Genomic DNA, 18829 nt, shown 5'->3' on the forward strand with positions numbered 1-18829 from the left:
AAGAAGAATATACAGTGGGCTCCAGAATTATTGGCACCTCTGACTGGCAAATATTACTTAAATAATATGATTACTGAGATAAACTCAAAATGCCAAAAAATACTATGCTGTAATTTATTAATGTTTCAATGTTTCAACAAACCAAAATCAAGGTTTCATCATTATTGGCACCCCTGGTTTATTACTTGGTGCATCCACTTCTGGCAAGGATAACAGCATGGAGTATGTCCCTCTTATGCTTGACAAGGTTAAGGAACACATCTAGATGGATTTTGGACTGTTCCTCTATAGAGATCATTCAATATTTTTGTCAGGACAAGCATTGGCATGTTTGGCATTGAAACAGAAATCCATAAAATTAGATATGCGTCATACCCACAGTGAAATTTGGTTGTGGGTCACTGATGTTTTTGGGCTGTTTTAATTTCAGAGGTCCAGGGGCACTGGTCAATAGTATAATGGATTCCATCAAATATTTTGGGTGATAATCTGGTTGTCTCTACCACAAGGCTGAGACTTGGCTGTAGATGGATTTTCCAGCAAGATTATGAGCCAAAGCATACCTCAAAATCTACACAGAAATGGTTCCGTGTTCTATGTTCTATGTTCGGCAGTGACACCATACCTCAATCCAGTCCTGTCGGGTGAACTGAAGAGGGCAGTTGATAAGTGCAAACCCAAGATTGTTAAGATTGATCTTGCAAGAATCTGCAAAGAAGAATGGTCCAAAATCCTTCCAAATGTGTTCCTTGACCTTGTCACGCTTTACAGGAAAAGACTCTTGCCAGAGTTGGATGCACCAAGTAATAAACCAGGGGTGCCAATAATTATAGAACCTTGATTTTGGTGAAATCTTTTTTTTTTTTTATTAATATTTGATTTTGATTGGTTCTATTGAAAGATTTATAAAGTACAGCACTTGTCACATGTTCAGTATTTTGAGTTTATCTCGGTTTTATATAAATAAAAGTTTTTTCGGGAGTTTTGGAGTCTTGGAGCTTTTTTTGTGCATTGCCAGTAAGGGGTGCCAATAATTCAGGAGCCCACTATATAAAGTAGCAACAGAATGTTTTTGTGCTTGGCTGAAGTCAAATTTCAAACTGATCTTTTATATAAAACACAGTGTCAATTTTTTCTAAAATGTTTATTTATTTGTATACTAAAGTTGTTTTATCAGACAGCAAGCAGCCTTGCCAATTATGCCACCTAAGGTTAACCTCTCTGACAAAAAGAAGAGCATTTAGAATCATTGTAATTTCTAGAAATTGGCATCTTTCTGCTATGGCATCTTTCAGTTGCATATGTCGGCCAGAGGAAACAAAATAAAATTGAGATAAATTAAATATTCAGTCCAATGGTCATTGTTTGCTAGACTTACCCTCTGCCTGTATGAGATGAGGGATTGGGATTCGTCTGCAATTTGTAGTTGGAGAACTATAGGATTTGTAGTTTTGTTTTGCGTAAAATATCTGTGAATAATATTGGCACTAAATTTGCTCCATGCTTCGCTAACCTGTTCTGGTTGTACTGTACATCTTGAGTGAGGTCCACATTCAGCAGCGTGAAGTCGTGCAAGTGTCCACGGGTGAAGGGCTCCATATTTCGGCCAGGCCCAGAGCCCTGACTGGACCACTTCCTGAGCCCACACAGACCGTACTGTGTCACATCTGGGGATGACTCCATTTGCTGCAGCACCTGCTTCAGAGAAATGTTCCTCTCCACTATTGTAGCACCACCACTAGCAAGAAGGACCATTGCAGAGCAATTATGGTGGGTTGGAGAGGGGGGGTTGTAATTAGACACATTTACAGGGCATTCATTCATTATTTATAGTATGTAATTTAGTACTCAACTGAGCAAGCTGGTGATGTTTTAGAATGATGTTTTAGAAAACAGAAATACATCTTCACTGTTTTAATGTACTACTGTAATCATCATAATGCATTTTATGGATTGTTATATTTCTTGTAGTAATGTATTGATAACATGAGGTAATTTTTTTTAATGACTACGGATGAAATTTAACTCACATTTACATTGATGTGGAAAATGAAATGTTGATTCATGTGCATTTGCCCTTTGAAATTAATCAATAAATTAAAAATAAATGAATCAATAAATGTATACATTTGAATATGAAGTTTGGGAACTAACTAGAATAACTAGAATAAATAACTGGTGGACGCAGATGACTACTTCGAGGGCATGAGTTATTAATGGGAAGCCACAGATGACAAATTTCAGGCAATGGATTACTTATTTATAGGAACGATGAGCACTTTATTAGGTATTTATTAAACTTATTTTGTCAACTTATTTTGCTGCCGTAGCCTATCAACTTAAGAGTTCAGAGACGCTCTTCTGCATACCACTGTTGTGTAGTTATTTGCATTACTCTCAACTTCCTGGCAGCTTTGACCAGGCTGGCCCTTCTCCACTGACCTCTCTCATTAATAGCATTTTTAAGGCATTTTTGCCTGCAGAACTGCTGCTTTTTTTTGTTCTTCGCACAATTCTCTGCAAACTCTAGAGACTGTTGTGCTTGAAACTCCCAGGAGATCAGCAGTTTCTGAGATATTCCAACCACCAACAATCATTGCACGGTCAAAGTCACTTATATCACATTTCTTCTCTATTCTGGCATTTGGTCTGAAAAACAGCTGAACCTCTTGGCCATGTCAGCATGCTATTAAGCATTTCGTTGCTGCCATGATTCACTGATGAAATATTTGCATTAACAAGATGGTGTACAGGTTTACCGAAAAGTATATTATTAATATATATTAATAATTTGCAGTGCAACACACACTCACTGAGCACTTGAGGAACTTTAGGAACACTATACTAATACTGGGTAGAGCCTCCATTTTCTCTCAAAACAGCCTCAATTATTCGTGGCATGGATTCCACAAGATGTTGAGATGTTCCTTTGAGATTCTATTCCATGTTGACATGATTGCATCATGCAATTTCTGCAGCTGTACATTCATGTTGCGAATCACCACATCCCATGGTGTCCTATTGGATTCAGATCTGGAGACTGGGAAGGCCACTGAAGAACACTGAACTCATTTTCATGTTCATGAAACCAGTTTGAGACAACTTTTGCTTTGTGGTATGGTGCATAATCATGCTGGCGGTAGCCACTAGAAGATGTGGCCATGAAGAGATGCACATGGTCAGCAACAATACTCAAATAAGCTGTGGCATTCAAACGATCACAGGCCCAAAGTGTGCCAAGAAAACTTCTCCCACACTATTACACCACTGCCACCAGCTGGACTGTTGACACAAGGCAGGTTCGGTTCATGGATTCATGCTGTTGCCGCCAAATTCTGACCCTACCATCTGTAGGGTCAGAATATCCTCAGCAGAAACTGAGGTTCATCAGAACTGTCCCGTTTTGGTGAGCCTGTGCCCATTGCAGCCTCAGCTTTCTGTTCTTTGCTGACAGAAGTGGAACCGGATGTCGTCCTTTGCTGTTGTAGCCCATCCACCTAAAGGTTCGACGTGTTGTGCATTCTGAGATGCTTTTCTGCTCACCACAATTATACAGAGCGGTTATCTGAGTTTCTGTCAGGAACCAGTCAGGCCATTCTCTGTAGACCTCTCTCATCAACAAGGCATCTGTCCACATAATTGCCGCTCACTGGATGTTTTTTGTTTTTCGCACCATTCTGAGTAAACTCCAGAGACTGCTAACAATCTAGAGGTACCAACAATCATACCATGGTGGAAATCACTGCGATCACATCCCCATTCTGATGGTTTATGCGAACATTAACAGAAGCACCTGACCCATAGATGCATGATTTTATGCATTGCTCTGCTGCCACAAGACTGGCTGATTAGATAATAAGTAAATAAGTAGGTGTACAGGTGTTCCTAATAAAGTGCTCAGTGAGTGTATGTTGTTATTAACAAAATAATTATTGCAAGTTAAATTTAGATTGGTCATATTTTTGTTTAGGAAACTTGTTAACTTTTCTGATCCCCAAAACCCCAAAGCACCAGCCCCTTTTCTAAATGGGGGTGCTACTGTACCTGCATCATACCATAGCTCCTGTGTCTTTGGTTGAGTGCTGATGTAATTGACATATATAGTTATAATGTAAGTGTTTAAACCAGTGGTACACAACAACAGTCCTGTGTGGTTTTTAGCCTGAAACAATTATTCAGGATTCTTTTTTTACACAGGTGTACATGCCAATCCTGCTTGTCTCCTCATTTTCACAGTTCTTATTTTGCAGTTGTAGCTTATAACCTGAGTTGCTGTAGCTCATGACTTATACTAAAAAATGGAAAATTAAATCAGCTCAAAGTAAAATTTCTGAGGAGGGATGAGGAAGGAGATACCTCTGAGTGTCAGAGTCAACAGAATTCCACATGACACAGGAGTCCTCAGCTAAGACAACAAAGGGCCACACATCCTGTGGCCGGCTGCCCTGTTCCACCTGCCGGCTGCGCTCCAGCTCCAGATTGTGATAGGAGAGCTCCTTGATCAAGAAGTGTGCTGCACCTATGAGTGGATTACATAGATTGGTCAGAGAGCAAAGGTGGATAGGAGGATGGGAACTGCTAAATAGGCTCTATGGCAATTGTAAGTTTAAGGCAGCATTGAAGATCGGAAATGCTGCACTGTTTATCCAGTTGCAGTACGCTGTTACTACGGCTGCTGATGGGCCAACAGTGTGTTACAGTGAATTCTAAATATGCAACTCACTGCTTCTGGTTGCACGAAATGTTATACCTAAGCAGCCCAGCAGCACACCCATCAAACAGGAGCAAACATAGCTTAAGTAGTGTTTAGAGTGGATGAACCACAAGATATAACAAAATATAACAAAACACCACATCTGTTTGAATCAATTGCTATATACCACCCTGAGTGGATGTAGGAATTGTTTATTTATTTTTCATCAGCTGTTTGGGGCACTATTTGTGCAGTAAATGTCATACCTAGCAGTGTATTGTAATAAACAGATAGTGTACAGTGCCGTAAAAAATGGGTTTCCCTTCCTGGTTTCCAATATTGCATATTACATTTTAAAGGCATACCATGCAAGATTTCTGTGTTTACACAAAAGAAGTGTCTAAAGCCCATTCTCAACCCCACCACCATGAGTCTGCTAGCTCCGGTGCAGACTACCATGTACCATGAGCTAAAAAAAACATGGTCTAATATGATTAGTAAAACACTGCTTTTGTACTCAATTTCCACACAAGCTATTTAGTTAGCTATTTAACTGACATTACTCAAGTTTGTATTTAGTTATAGGTATAGGGCTAACCAACGCTAGTTCCTGCTACTAATACCAATTGATTTCAGTCTGCTGTAGCCTGCCTGGAAGGAACATATTCTGTAACATAAGCACTCATACTCACAAACGCATCAATTCATTGTTTTTATCAGACATTTTAAGTCTTTTGGATTTAGGCATGAGCTCCCTGCCCAGGGGCGGAAATAAGCCAGTAGAATATCCTGAAAATATAAGCTGTAGGACTGTGCAGTGGACCCAGCTATCACGGCCAGCCAGCTGATGAACAAAGTTTATAGGCATAACATTGGCAGCTATATTACCCAATGCTGGCCAGCCACTTGATTAATGGTTAGCCACCAGGCTAATCTTTTGCAATCCCATCTTTAGCAAATCCATATATGTTGCCTCCTGCCCTCCGCCTTCTGTATTGGATCATAGAGCATATGAGTTCAGTGTATTGGACACATCAGAAATCAGAAGCGGTTTGTTAAAATAACAAATACAAGTAGACAAGCAAGGTATTGAGGAACTATGGGGGCAATGACATTTTGGGTGATAGGAAATAATGTTTTTTTAAATTTGTTTCCTCAGTGTGACACGTATGCAATAAGGAAATCAGGATTGAGGCAAATATTTTCTCAAGGCACTGTAGCTCATTTATTTAATCTATTTCAGGCTGTCTCCACCATTTTGATTATACTACATAGTATGTGTTCCTCCAAGAGAAGCACCTGGATAGTACGCACAACAACCCCAATGTGCAGTGGGGAAAAAGAGCCATGTACCAATTCCAGCTCCATTGAAGACAGTGGGCAGAACCAGCATTATGTGGTTGGGCCAGTATTTCTTGTACACGGCCATCTCATACTCCTTGATGACCAGGATGTGAAGGTGGGTGGCTCCATCCATGGCGTGGTACAGATTGAAGAGGCCGTGCTCATGTCTGCCTGTTGTTGGGGTGAAGATGGGGCTTTTGATGCAGTTTGGATTCTGATGGATCACAGAGAAAAATAATGATTCATCTGTCTTTTGCAGATTTGAGACTGGCTCTTTCTTATACCAACTGCTCACTTGTCATGTCGGTGTGTCGTGCTGCGATTGTAGAATGTCAAAAACATTATACAGTATGTACAAAAGTTCCCACGGTGGTGTGATTACACAGGGCGGCCTGTAGCATAGTGGTTAAGGTACATGACCCGCAAGGTCGGTGGTTCGATCCCCGGTATAGCCACAATAAGATCCGCACAGCTGTTGGGCCCTTATCCCTGCATTGCTCCAGGGGAGGATTGTCTCCTGCTTAGTCTAAATCAAATGCAAGTCGCTTTGGATAAAAGCGTCCGCCAAATGACATGTAATATAATGTAATATATGTTCATGGTGGCATGGTTGAATAATGAGGTTGTAATGTCATATACAGTGGGCTCCAGAATTACTGGCATCCTTAATAAATATGCACAAAAAGTACTGTAAACTTTTAGTTATTGCTGTAAGCTTTATTAACATGAAGTAGTAAAGTAGTGTACTTTATAAAAGATTCAATGGAATCAACCAGTCTCACATTTTTCAAAGAACAAATATTTCCCTAAAAAGGTTATACAATTATTTGCACCCCTGGTTTAATACTTTGTGCAAACACCCCTGGCAAAGCTGACAGCCATGAGCCTTTTTCTATAATTCCTCAATTCAGAATACAGGTTTTTGATGGGAAGTCTGGATACTGAGATGGCCATTGCAGAACATGGATGTTGTTTTCACTTAACCATTTTTGTGTGGATTTTGATGTGCAATACCAGTCAAAAGTTTGGACACACCTTTTCTGCTTTTTCTGATTAATGTTTTATTCCCTCTGTCATCATGTGATCAAAGTGCAGATTAACAATTTAAATGGTATACTACAAGTTTTACCATGTAGTAATTACAGTACATTTTATACAGTCCTCTCCAAAAGTATTGGAACAGGAAGGCAAATTTCTTTGTTTTTGCAATACACTGACTACATTACGGAGGGTTGCCGGTTCGAATCCGCACTGGGTACGTCAAAGTGTCCCTGAGCAAGACACCTAACCCCAAACTGCTCCTGACAAGCAGGTTGGTGGCTTGCAGGCAGCCAATCACCATTGGTGTGTGAGTGTGTGTATGAATGGGTGAATGAGTTGCATCAATTGTACAGCACTTTGGATAAAGGCACTATATAAATGCCAACCATTTACCATTTACATTTGGGGTTGAAATAAAAAGATCAACACAAGACAATAGTTTCAGCTTTTATTTTCTGGTATTTAAACCTAGATGTGTTAAACTACTAATTTGGGAGCATATCCCTTGCTTGTAATAACTGCACCAAGCCTGCGACCCATTGACATCACCAAACAGTTTCATTCTTCTTTTGTGATGCTTTCCCTGGCTTTTACTGCAGCGTCTTTCAGTTGTTGTTTGTTTCGGGGGTTTTCCCCTTCAATCTCCTCTTTCAGAGGTTTAATGCATGCTTAATTGGGTTAAGGTCTGGAAACCATCCAATACTTTTGCTCACCTAAAAAATGGGTGGTCTGATACCAAAGGTGGTATGTTTTAGTTGTTGAACAAATCTAGATAAAAACAGCAGGAAAGAAAAGCTGAAATTCGGATCTGTCAAGTACATATTTTGACCTCAAACTCGTCTTGTCTTCAGTGTATAGCAAAAACAAAGGAATTGACCTTGCTGTTCCCCCCATTTCAATGCTTGAGACAAATTAACATAATGTCAAATAAAATGGTCATGTTTTGTATTTGGTTGCATATCCTTTGTATACCATGACCTCCTGAAGTCTGTGACCTGTCAACATCACCAGAGTCTGGATATCTTTTAGGTTGTCTTACAAATGATACTAAAACCTTTGCATTTGAATGGATCTCTATGGGACTTGATTCAGCTGTAAATTATGCTGATACAGTATAGAACACATTTGCAAACACCCCTGGCAAAGTAAACATAATTTTAAAAAGCAGGAAAGTTCCAGCCTGCCTCTGAAACAAGAGACAAACACAATGGAATCACTTGTACAGAGACAAAGCATGCAGGTACAAAGCTTTCCGAAAATCATTCCTGCTGTCGTCATCTCAATGTCTTTGTATTAGTGATGAGTCGGTCGCGAACGAAACGGCTCTTAGAGCCGGCTCTTTGAAGTGAACTACGGGAGCCGGCTCCTGCCTGGGAGCCGCTTTGTTTTTTATTTTTTCTGTTCAAGCCTCACGTGATTGGTCAACTACACGATGTGTGAAGTGTTTCTCTCTGCACTGAGCAGGAGGAGGAGGGGCGGGGTTACAGACACCTGATTGTAAGAGATGCTCTGAAGGTGATGAAGCCCACTGTGGACAAAGTGAAGGCGATAGTGGAATTCTTCCATAGGAGCACAACAGCCACAGCGAAATTCAAATCTACCCAGATGGGCGTGCCTGAGCTGAGGCTCAAACAAGAGTGTGTAACTAGGTGGAACTCAACCTTTCATATGTTAAAACGGATTCTGGAGTCCAAGGATGCAGTCATCTCTACCCTGGCTGTTATCAATGCACCTGCTGATCCTCTGAGCCAAGAGGAATGGGAGGTACTGCACGAGGCATGCACTGTTCTGGAGCCATTTGAGCAGGTCATAGTGGAGATCAGTGCAGATAGGTACAGTGTACAAATGTTATCACATTATTATTATTATTATTCAATTATTATCATTTTTATTAGTTGTTGTTGCATTATTGATATGAAAAGCAGTACAATAAAACAAAGCATAATTTTAACAGTTATTGTTTACTCTTTTTCAGCTTTGTTACATCCTCCAAAATGCTAATCCTGTGCAAGGGTCTGCAGAGAGTGACCAGTGAGCACCAGACCAGAGTAACCACGGGGAAAGTGACAGAGTTAGTGGCTGCTCTCTTTGCATCCATGGACAGAAAGTTCCACAGAATAGAATATAACACTGTTCTGTCAGAAACCACCATGCTTGACCCAAGGTTCAAAAAGCTGGCCTTTAATGACAACAGAGCTGTGGACGAAGCTCTTCAGAGAATAATTGCATCAGCAGCAAGATGCAGCCAGCCAACTCCACTACCAGGGGGCCAAGGGGGAGAAGAGGCAGCAGAGGCCGAACAAGAGGAGCCACAAGCATCTGCTGTTTGGAGGTTCTTTGAAGAACGAGCAACTGGAGACACTACAAGAAGGAATCCCTCAGCACATGCAATACTGAAAGTGAGATCCTATCTCGAGGAGCCCCTTTTCCAGAGAAGTGCAGACCCACTGAGCTGGTGGGAGACCAAGGCTTCAGTCTACCCACGTCTTACACACGTGACGGTACGGAGACTGTGCATTGTAGCAACATCAGTCCCCTCAGAGAGAATCTTCTCCAAAACAGGGCAGATAATAACAGAGAGAAGAAACAGGATCAGCCCCTCAAAGCTGAGGCACTTGGCCTTTCTTAATGCTAATCTTCCCTAAAGACTATTTAAAACTATTACCTGGATGCTGCTTTTTTCTTTTTCTTTTACACATTTTCATTTATATTTTTTTATAATGTTGGATACTGCCTTTACACCCTTTTTTATTTCTCTTTGTTAGGGCTGCTGGGCAGTATATTGATATTATTATTTTGGATACTGCTATGGCACAGAAGTTGCTGCTATGGCACAGAAGTTGTTTTTTTCCTGGTTTTAAAGGCTGCATTACCGTTACTTGATGTAAATTTATTTATGTGCCAGGCTGTTCTTGTTTAAGTGCTTGCCTTTACCCACTGAGTCATTATTATTATTATTATTATTATTATTATTATTATTGTTTATTTCAAAAACCTTATTGTGTTATTATTTTGTAAAGTGTGATTCTCTAAGCTTCTCTATGTTGTTTCACTGTAAATAGTTAAAAGTTAATAAATAATACAATCAGAGATTGGACCTTTTGTCTAATTGAGTTGGGTCTTTGTTTTTGTACTTTATAATTTATTTTTTGTAGCACTCTGCTCCTTATTCAGTATAATAAGCCATATAAATAATAAACATTTGATATAATGTATGGTTTTTACATTAGTAATTCATTTAACATATAATTTTACGTTATTTTTGGTAATGAATTCATTTAAACACCAAAAAATCTGAAGAGCCATTTGGGAGCCGAAAGAGCCGGCTCTTTTTAGGTAGCCGAGCCAAAAGAACCGGCTCTCTAAAAAGAGCCGGAATTCCCATCACTACTTTGTATAGGCCTATCTATATTTGAGTTTCGACACTGAACATTTATACATTTTATAAAATGGTTACCAAACAAAATAATATGAATATTATGAACACAATCCACTTAAAAGAGTTTTTATGAACAATCTAATTAACAAGAAAATAGTTCCTGCTGCTGGCAGATAGTGCCAGGCAGTTGCTATGCAACACTAACATTGTTCTGCTAAACTCGCTAGCTGGTTAGCTTGCAAGCTACTGTGAGTGAGCAAACAAGAGTTTATGCTTTTTTGTTGTTTATTTGTATGTTCCCATGAAGAACTGTTCAAAATTAGTGGGGTTACATTGCATAAGTCTACTCATTTTATTATTTCGAGAAGCGCTGCTCTGCTTCCTCTGGTCCACAAGTTTCGGTCACACTACAGCTGCCTGCTAACAGACACAAATCTCTCTCACAAATCAAGACCTGCATCAGTTTCTGAATCACGTAAGAAACGTACAAGCCAGGAAGCATAAATTGCTTGAAAATTCTGGGCAACATTCTTGAAAGGTGATTGTCGTCTTCATCTAACGGTTTTTCATTTTGACTCGAATGGCTGCTTCACCACGGAGTGATACTTGAAATAGAACTGTAAACAAGCATTAGAACACACAGCAGTGGTATAAGACCACGTTTTTTGTCTTTTGAGCATGTCCATGCCAAGTTGACATTTTTACGATGAGTAATTTTTGAGAATGAGACACTGCTGTGATAGACAGACAGCAGTAGATAGATAGATAGACAGACATCTGATGTTATCTGATAACATTTACTACAGTACCCAGAATGCATAGCACAGCTTGAGCATGCGCGAGAGGGGGGATGTTCAAATTGTTAAGTTTTAAATGCTTACACAATAAAGATTTTAAAAAGTGGCTCACAAAAATATGTGTCATTTATTAACTGAATGCAAAGAAGTAGCCGTTTCAGTTGAAAAGACCAGCTACGAACGGCAGAGAGACAAATCCACAGAAGAAAGCCGAAGAAAGATTAAATTTCAATGGACAAGTGAGTCCTGCTAACTGAAGCAAAGCAGTTAGTTACTGGAAATAACGGTTGCTAGCTGGCTACTAAAGGCAAGTCATAGCGAGAGGCGTTCAAGAAACTGAAGCAACAAAAGCGGAACATTGAGTGTGAGAGAGATAGCTAGCTAGCCATAATGGAGACGCTACATCCTCTGTCATGTATGCAATTAATTGGGAACCTAGCAGACAATTGGCAGCGATTTAAATAACGTTTCAACATTTCATAAACTGAAAAAAAGGGGTCAATTCTACTGCGCATCATCGGTGAGGAGGCGACTGACATTTTTAAAAGCTTTCAGATCCGGGATGCCAAGTTTTTCTCATCTGATCAGAAACAAGGAGATAGTTTTGATCATTATTTAGCAGAACTGCACTTTTTAAGAACAGCATGTGAGTTTGAGACATTGAAAGAATCTCTCATTCGCAATCACATTGTCTGTGGCATTCCCGACAATGGACTGAGAGAAAGGTTCAACACTGGACAAGGCAGTGAAAATGTGTAGGGCAGCGGAGACTACCAGGGCTCAAGCTAAACAGCTACACAGGCACGATAGTGCAGTTCATGCAGTGAAAGCTACCGGTAAGCAACAGCATGTGGTGACAAAGCATGTGGAAAGTTGGTGGCTACCACAACCCCAGGACATGCCCTGCCTTTGGCAAAACCTGCAACAAGTGTGGGGAAGGCAACCATTATGCACAATGCTGCAAAGCCAACACAGCACAAAGAAAAAGGTTCACTCTGTAACTGTAGTTGCCCATGCCTGCCACAAAGTCCCATTTGCACTGAGAGAGAAGCTCAAGGAGGAATTGCGGTGTATGGATAAGTTGGGCGTGGTCAAGAAAATTGATGAACCTATGAACTGTGAAATCTCATTTGTCATTGTGGAGAAGTCTAATGGACAGCTCAGAGTTTTCCTGGATCCAAGCGATTTCAATAAAGCCATCAAGCGCAAACATTTTTAGCAGCCTACCAGTGATTAAATTATGTCACAGTTTGCAGTTGCAGGGTGGTTCAGCAAGCTCGACGCCTCTTCTGGGTTCTGGCAAATGAAGCTGGACAACGTGTCCTCAAGGCTGTGTACATTCAACAAACCGGAGGGTAGCTATAGATTTCTACGCCTGCCGTACGGAATTCTGAGTGCTGACAGAAAACTCTGTGAAAACCGTCAAAGGACTGATGAAGAAGCACACAATGGAAAAGAGGATAAAAAGTCATGATCTACAGGAGCGCGCCGCTGGAGAATGGACAGATGCTGATGGGCAGAAAAATCAAGACGGATTTACCTGTTCACGAGAATCTTCTGATGACAGTGCAGTCAAGCCAAGTGACAGCCAGCAAAGAAAAGCAAAAGCTGAAACAGAAAAGACTATATGACTATAGGAGCAAAAAGTCTTTCAGACCTGAAATCTGAAGATAATGTCAGACTCCAAGATTACAAGACCATTACTTGGATACAGTGAGGATGGGGTTGAAAGAGAAGTTGCACCACGTTCCAAGTTCACACCGAGTACGACACTTCACCCCGGAGAAATTGTGTCGACCTGAGACTTCAGGCGGGTGGGCAGCATGATGCGATGTCATCAGCCACCATTCAGGAAGAGCACAACACACAGGCTGAGGTGGTTCACCACCCTGCAGCACCAAGCATTTCAGCTGACAAACCCAGGAGAAACGTCAGACCTCCTTCAAGACTTATTGAGTCACTACCAGAACCGTGAAAATTATGCAAAGTAAGTGAACTGTGGTGAAGAACTGCAGCTAATCCTGGTCAATCAGCCACTCTGGTTATTGTAGTCTTATTTTTTTGGAATCCTGCTTGATTATTTTCTGACAAAGTTTGCCATATGTATAGTTGGTAATCCATTTAAAGAAAAGTAAAATGCAGTTGTTTAGCTTGGCAAAAGATGATTCATAGGAAGCTTGTGGTTGACCAATCAGCAACGTACATGACTGCAAGCTCCGTCCCATAGTGCCTTGTCCCTAAGAAACGTACTCCCACATGAGCAGAAATTAAAAAGGGGTACAGAAACTATGCCCCATAAACTGAAATCAACTCCTTGATTGGAGCCGATTCCTCAGTGAAAAACGCTGTTGGTGTACAAAAAGTTCCTGGAGACCCAGAAAACGTTTCTGTGGTGGAAAAGGGGCTTATGTGTAACAGTGTCTCTGTTAAAAGAACTATACAAATGCAAATCTTTATAGTTAGTCAAGCTCATTCTTTTTATAATGAGGTTATAGTGGTATGGTGGCATCCTTGGGAGCAAGGTTGGCAAGGTAATGTGTAATCACAATGGGCTATACCCGGAAACTGTTCTCTATTTTTTCCTCACTCCCCAGCACACCGCCTCCTCCACCTCAGTCCTCCTTCACTGCTGATGACTTCGCAGATTTTTTCAGATGAGAAGGTCACAGTCATCCGCAGATCCTTTGCAACTACTGCCCCCCTCTCTGTGCCCCTCCCCCCTCTAGGCCCATCCCTTCCTTTTCTACTTTCTCTCCCCTTACAGACTCTGATGTTTCTCAACTCCTGCTCTCCCACTTCCCTACAACCTGTGACCTTGACCCTATCCCCTCTTCTTTCCTCCAGACTGTCACACCTGACATTGTCCCATTTGTCACCTCCCTTGTCAACTCCTCCCTGTCTTCTGGCTGTTTTCCATCATCCTCCAAGAAGGCCCACATCACCCCACTGCCTACCATGGATCCCTCCATCATCCAGAACTACCGCCCGGTATCTCTTCTTCCTTTTCTATCTAAAACAATAGAATGAGCTGCTTCTAGTTGACTTTCTTCTTTCTTTTCCAAGAACAACCTGCGAAACCGATCAGTCTGGCTTCAGATCTGGCTACTCCTCTCCATCAGTGAATCACTCCATGCTGCACAAGCAGCCTCCCTCTCCTCTGTCCTCATTCTTCTAGATCTCTCTGCTGCCTGCGACACTGTGGATTACTCCATCCCCCCTGAACTGGATTGAGTCCTACCTCTCTGGCCACTCCTTCCAGGTTGCCTGGGCCACAGGAGTTCCCCAGGGACTGTCAGAACAGTAGAATATCTTTCCATCCTCAAGCGCAAACTGAAGACGTACCTCTTCAAGCTGCACCTCTCCCTGTCCCTCCCTACCTCTCTGTAAACCTTAATTGTTGTCTTTCTCTGATATTTACTTGTGTATTAGGATGTTTTGTTTGGCTAGGTTAGCAGTGTTTGGCTAGGTAAGCAGTTTGTTGTGGTATTCTGATTTATAATAAAAAATTAATAAATAAATAAATAAATAAATAAACGTCTGATGATCAAATAGGCCCTGGTCCTTATCTTTGTTGTGCATGTAGCAGTTGAAATTGTACTTACCTCTAGGGTCTTTCAGCGCACTTATCCCTGGTTATGGGTATGCACTTTGCACTTTGTTGTACGTCACTCTGGATAAGAGCGTCTGCCAAATGCCATTAATGTAATGTAATGTAAAAAATAAACCACGGCAGAATGGTGCAATGTTGAACCAAAGCAAAGCAGAGAGACAGACCATGGTTCTCACAAAACTACACAATCTGGTGCCTCATTAATAATATTTGTCTTACAATCACAATTGTTGGCTACCTGCCAGTTATGTGGAGGTACTGAATGTTTGAAGACTACACACAAATCCCTGAAGTAGGCTGTTGTAGGGACCACGTAACTACATTTCCCATGACTCCACAGGACACTTGCAACACAACCCCAGCGTGACGTCTAGGTACCGTTAAACCAATACCGAAACGCTGGCAGCAATAAACTTTCACACTATAAGAGCTAGGACAATCCATTGTCCAGACCATTTTTTGCCCTTTTGCTCAGCTCACTAACTTGGACAGCGGCAGAGGTTCTCTCTCTCACACCTCTCTCCCCGCTCGGACAGAGGCCGAGATCATAGCACGCAACTTAGCTTACTTTACAGTAACTAAGTCCAGGACACTTTCAACCCAGTGAACTAGTGTATGCACTGTGCTAGATAGCCACCAGGAAAACTTCCAAAGAACCTGGAACTTGGTACACACGCCGTGTATCACAAACAGCCAAACAAACTTTTGCGGCCTGCGACCAACGCCACCAGCATGACCAGATCATGCATCGTGTTGCCTAGGCTAAAGCCAAGGACACCAACTGGTACGTAGCTCCCCACGGAAATTCCTCATTTACGGCTCCATCATCGCGTCTCTCCAGGACATCCACGACCGGAGACAGCAATGCGTAAACCTATCCTTGTCTAACCCCCCCCCCCCCCCCCCAAAAAAATAAAATAATAATAATAATTTGCACTTATGATGACGACTATATGTTTAGAACAGCATTCCATGTGTATTTTCCTACTTCTGGATGTGATGCTTTGACTTGTGGTAGAACCTATGCACTTGTAAGTCACTTTGGATTAAAAGCGTCTGCCAAATGACAAAAATGTAAATGTAAATGTAAACAGACTCAGTAAGACTGACCAAACATCCCAGGCATTAGCTACTGTTTAGTTTAGTCTTAATTGTGGTTCAACTGCTGTGAATATATGTGTTTTCTGTTTGTAACGTTAGTTCACGTTATTTATGTGAGTATGCTTTGTTAGCTGTGTAGCTTATTATGTGAATCGGTTTGCTTGCTATTATTGCGCATGTAACCTGTAGAGTTAAACACATGTGTTTTACTCCTAACCACAGCTAACTCTTCCAAACTCCACTAATAACCACTAACTGACTTATTGGAGCAATTACGCACACATCCGCACCAACACCCACACGCCTCTCCTTTGTTTAAGACAAATCCTATGTACGCGTGTATACGTACACGCACACGCACCTACACCCACATTCCTTGGTTAGCATTCCCTGTAGCATTCTTTGTTAGCATTCTTTTTCCGTGATTAGATCCGTCCTTGTCTACTTTGTGTTTGTAGTTTTGTTAATAAATTATGTTATTAAACCTAATCTAGCCTAACCTAACCTAGTCTGTTTTGGTGTTGCATGACAAGAGAGCCGAGTGAAATTTGTCTTTCAAAGAACTCCAACCTTCAGGTTATCTGTATGTTTAATCGCTAATATTGGTTATTTTAATTATTAATTAAAATACTACATTTGTGGTTAGATATTTCAGATAATAGTAATTTTATGAGACTGATTACTAATTGCAGTATACACTGCTTCACCTACATAATTGGCGCCAACGTGAGGAATTAGTCGGGAGGACTTTCAAATAGTCCTCCTCACTAATTCGTATAGTGTAAAAACCCTATACTGTGTTCATGCTTTAAAAATAACATGTAATTGATAACCAATTTTATTTATGAAGAGTGCAAGAAATGTTGAAATGCAATCTTAGTTCAAGGAGAATAGCTGTTATTGGCCACATTCACAAAAGTTTTTATAAATTAAGCCCCTGGAGTGCTTTATTCCATTCATACTACTGAAATGCAATTACTGACGTCACAACTTTTACAGCATTTCGCAATTCATTAACTGTTTCTTTGAGCAGGTTATACTGTAGGAAAATGTTCAACACCCTCTCACAGTCCGGAAGCTGTAGTTTTTATATTAAGACTGCAATGGTGTACTGAGACCATGGAGGTAAGGTGGCACAGTCATACCTGGTCAGAGCACAGGGGCAGCCTCATACTCTCCAGCTGTCCTCCGGGTTGGCTGAAGGAAAAGTGGTGCTCCTTGGACTTTGGGATGATAAAGTACAACTGGATCTCTTCTCCCAGCAGCAGGTGGGAGAAGGTGAAGGTATGGAGTGTGGACTCATACAGCTAAACATAAGTGTATAACACAGCAACCACATTACAACTGCTCATGGACAGATAAACCCAGAGATAAAATAGAGTAGCCCCACTTAAACTTCACTGTTCATATAGACATAGAGTAATAATAACCCTGTCCAATAACTTGGGACCTTCTTACTCAGAGGCAACAGTGCTATTCCCTGGACCACTGCAAGTAGGGATTTTTATCAAAAGTGAAAAATTAACAATTCAAAATGGCAGCCAATTTATTAATTGGGTTATCTATTTGGACCAGGTGCTTGTCGGAAACTTTCTTCCTGACTAAAAATGGCGGACAAATTAAATTGGTAATATACATTTTGTTTGGCATATGCCAAGGAATGGAGGGAAAAACTGAATTTTGATTCTAGACCAAATGGTTCAGGAGTTATGGGCGAAAACATAAATAATTAAAATTGGGGTATCTATTTGGACCAGGTGCTTGTCAGAAACTTTCTTCCTGACTAAAAATGGCGGACAAATTATACATTTTGTTTGGCATATGCCAAGGAATGTATGGAAAAACTGAATTTTGATTCTAGACCAAATGGTTCAGGAGTTATGGGCGAAAACATAAATGGTGGCTTGCATATGTGTACTCGGAATGAATGTGCTTGCAAGTGTGTACTCCAATGAGTGTGCTTGCATGTGTGCACTCCAATGAGTGTCCTTGCATATGTGTACTCTAATGACTGCTTGCAGGTGTGCATGCTTACATAAGTGTGCTTGCATTTATGTGTCCTTACCTGGTATCTTGGGCTGAAGCCCATGTACTGGTGGCACTGCTCACAGTGATGGTAAGTATTGTAGGCAGCATATTTGGACAGCTTTATCCTGGTGGTGTGTCTTTGGAGGTAGACTTCATCTTTCTGTCTGGGGTTTCCTGTGATGTATCAGATATAGGGTTGCAAAGGTAGGGAGTTTTCCAGGTAACTAAGTAATTTTCAGTCATTTTCCCATGGCACCATACAAATTGAGTCACAAATTGATCCAGATTCTCCAGAGAAGATGAAGCTAGCTGTAGTTGAGATAAATAATTAGCCTAGGTCAAGCAAGTACATTTTAAAAAACTTTAGATGTCTTGAAGGAAATACCATCCCCTCCATAACATTGAGACAAAGACATATTGAGATTTGTAATAAAAAAAATATATACATAGTTTATACATAGTCCCTTCATTTCAGGGCACCATAATGTTTGGGACACAGCAATGTTAAGTAACTGAAAGTAGTCCTATTTAGTATTTTGCTGCATAGCCTTTGCATGCAATGACTGCTTGAAGTCTGTGATTCATGGACATCACCACTTTTTTTGTGGTATTGCAGCTCATGTTTTGTTTTGGGGGCTAGTCCCCATAAGTTTTCTCTTTAGCATATGAAAAGCATGCGCAGTTGGGTTCAGATCAGGAGCTTCAACATGAATTCACCATTTTTTAGCTTTGAAAAACTCTCTTGTTGCTTCAGCAGTATTTGGGATCAGTTTGGGATCATTGTCTTACTGTAGAATGAACCGCCGGCCAATGAGTTTTGAGGCATTTGCTTGAAC

General features: G+C 40.9%; 1 protein-coding gene across 1 annotated transcript in view; it reads right to left on the bottom strand.

Moving 5' to 3' along the window:
* greb1 (growth regulating estrogen receptor binding 1) overlaps positions 1-18829 on the bottom strand; it is a 68902-nt gene that overhangs the window by 10482 nt on the left and 39591 nt on the right. The window contains exons 20-24 of the mRNA XM_061242531.1: positions 18031-18167; positions 17111-17272; positions 6047-6251; positions 4357-4519; positions 1514-1738 (exon numbers count right to left, since the gene is read on the bottom strand). Of these exons, the coding sequence (XP_061098515.1) occupies positions 1514-1738; positions 4357-4519; positions 6047-6251; positions 17111-17272; positions 18031-18167 (892 nt within the window). The remainder of the gene's footprint in view (positions 1-1513; positions 1739-4356; positions 4520-6046; positions 6252-17110; positions 17273-18030; positions 18168-18829) is intronic.

This window comes from Conger conger, chromosome 5 (genome assembly GCF_963514075.1).
Source record: "Conger conger chromosome 5, fConCon1.1, whole genome shotgun sequence".
Lineage (NCBI taxonomy): Eukaryota > Metazoa > Chordata > Actinopteri > Anguilliformes > Congridae > Conger > Conger conger.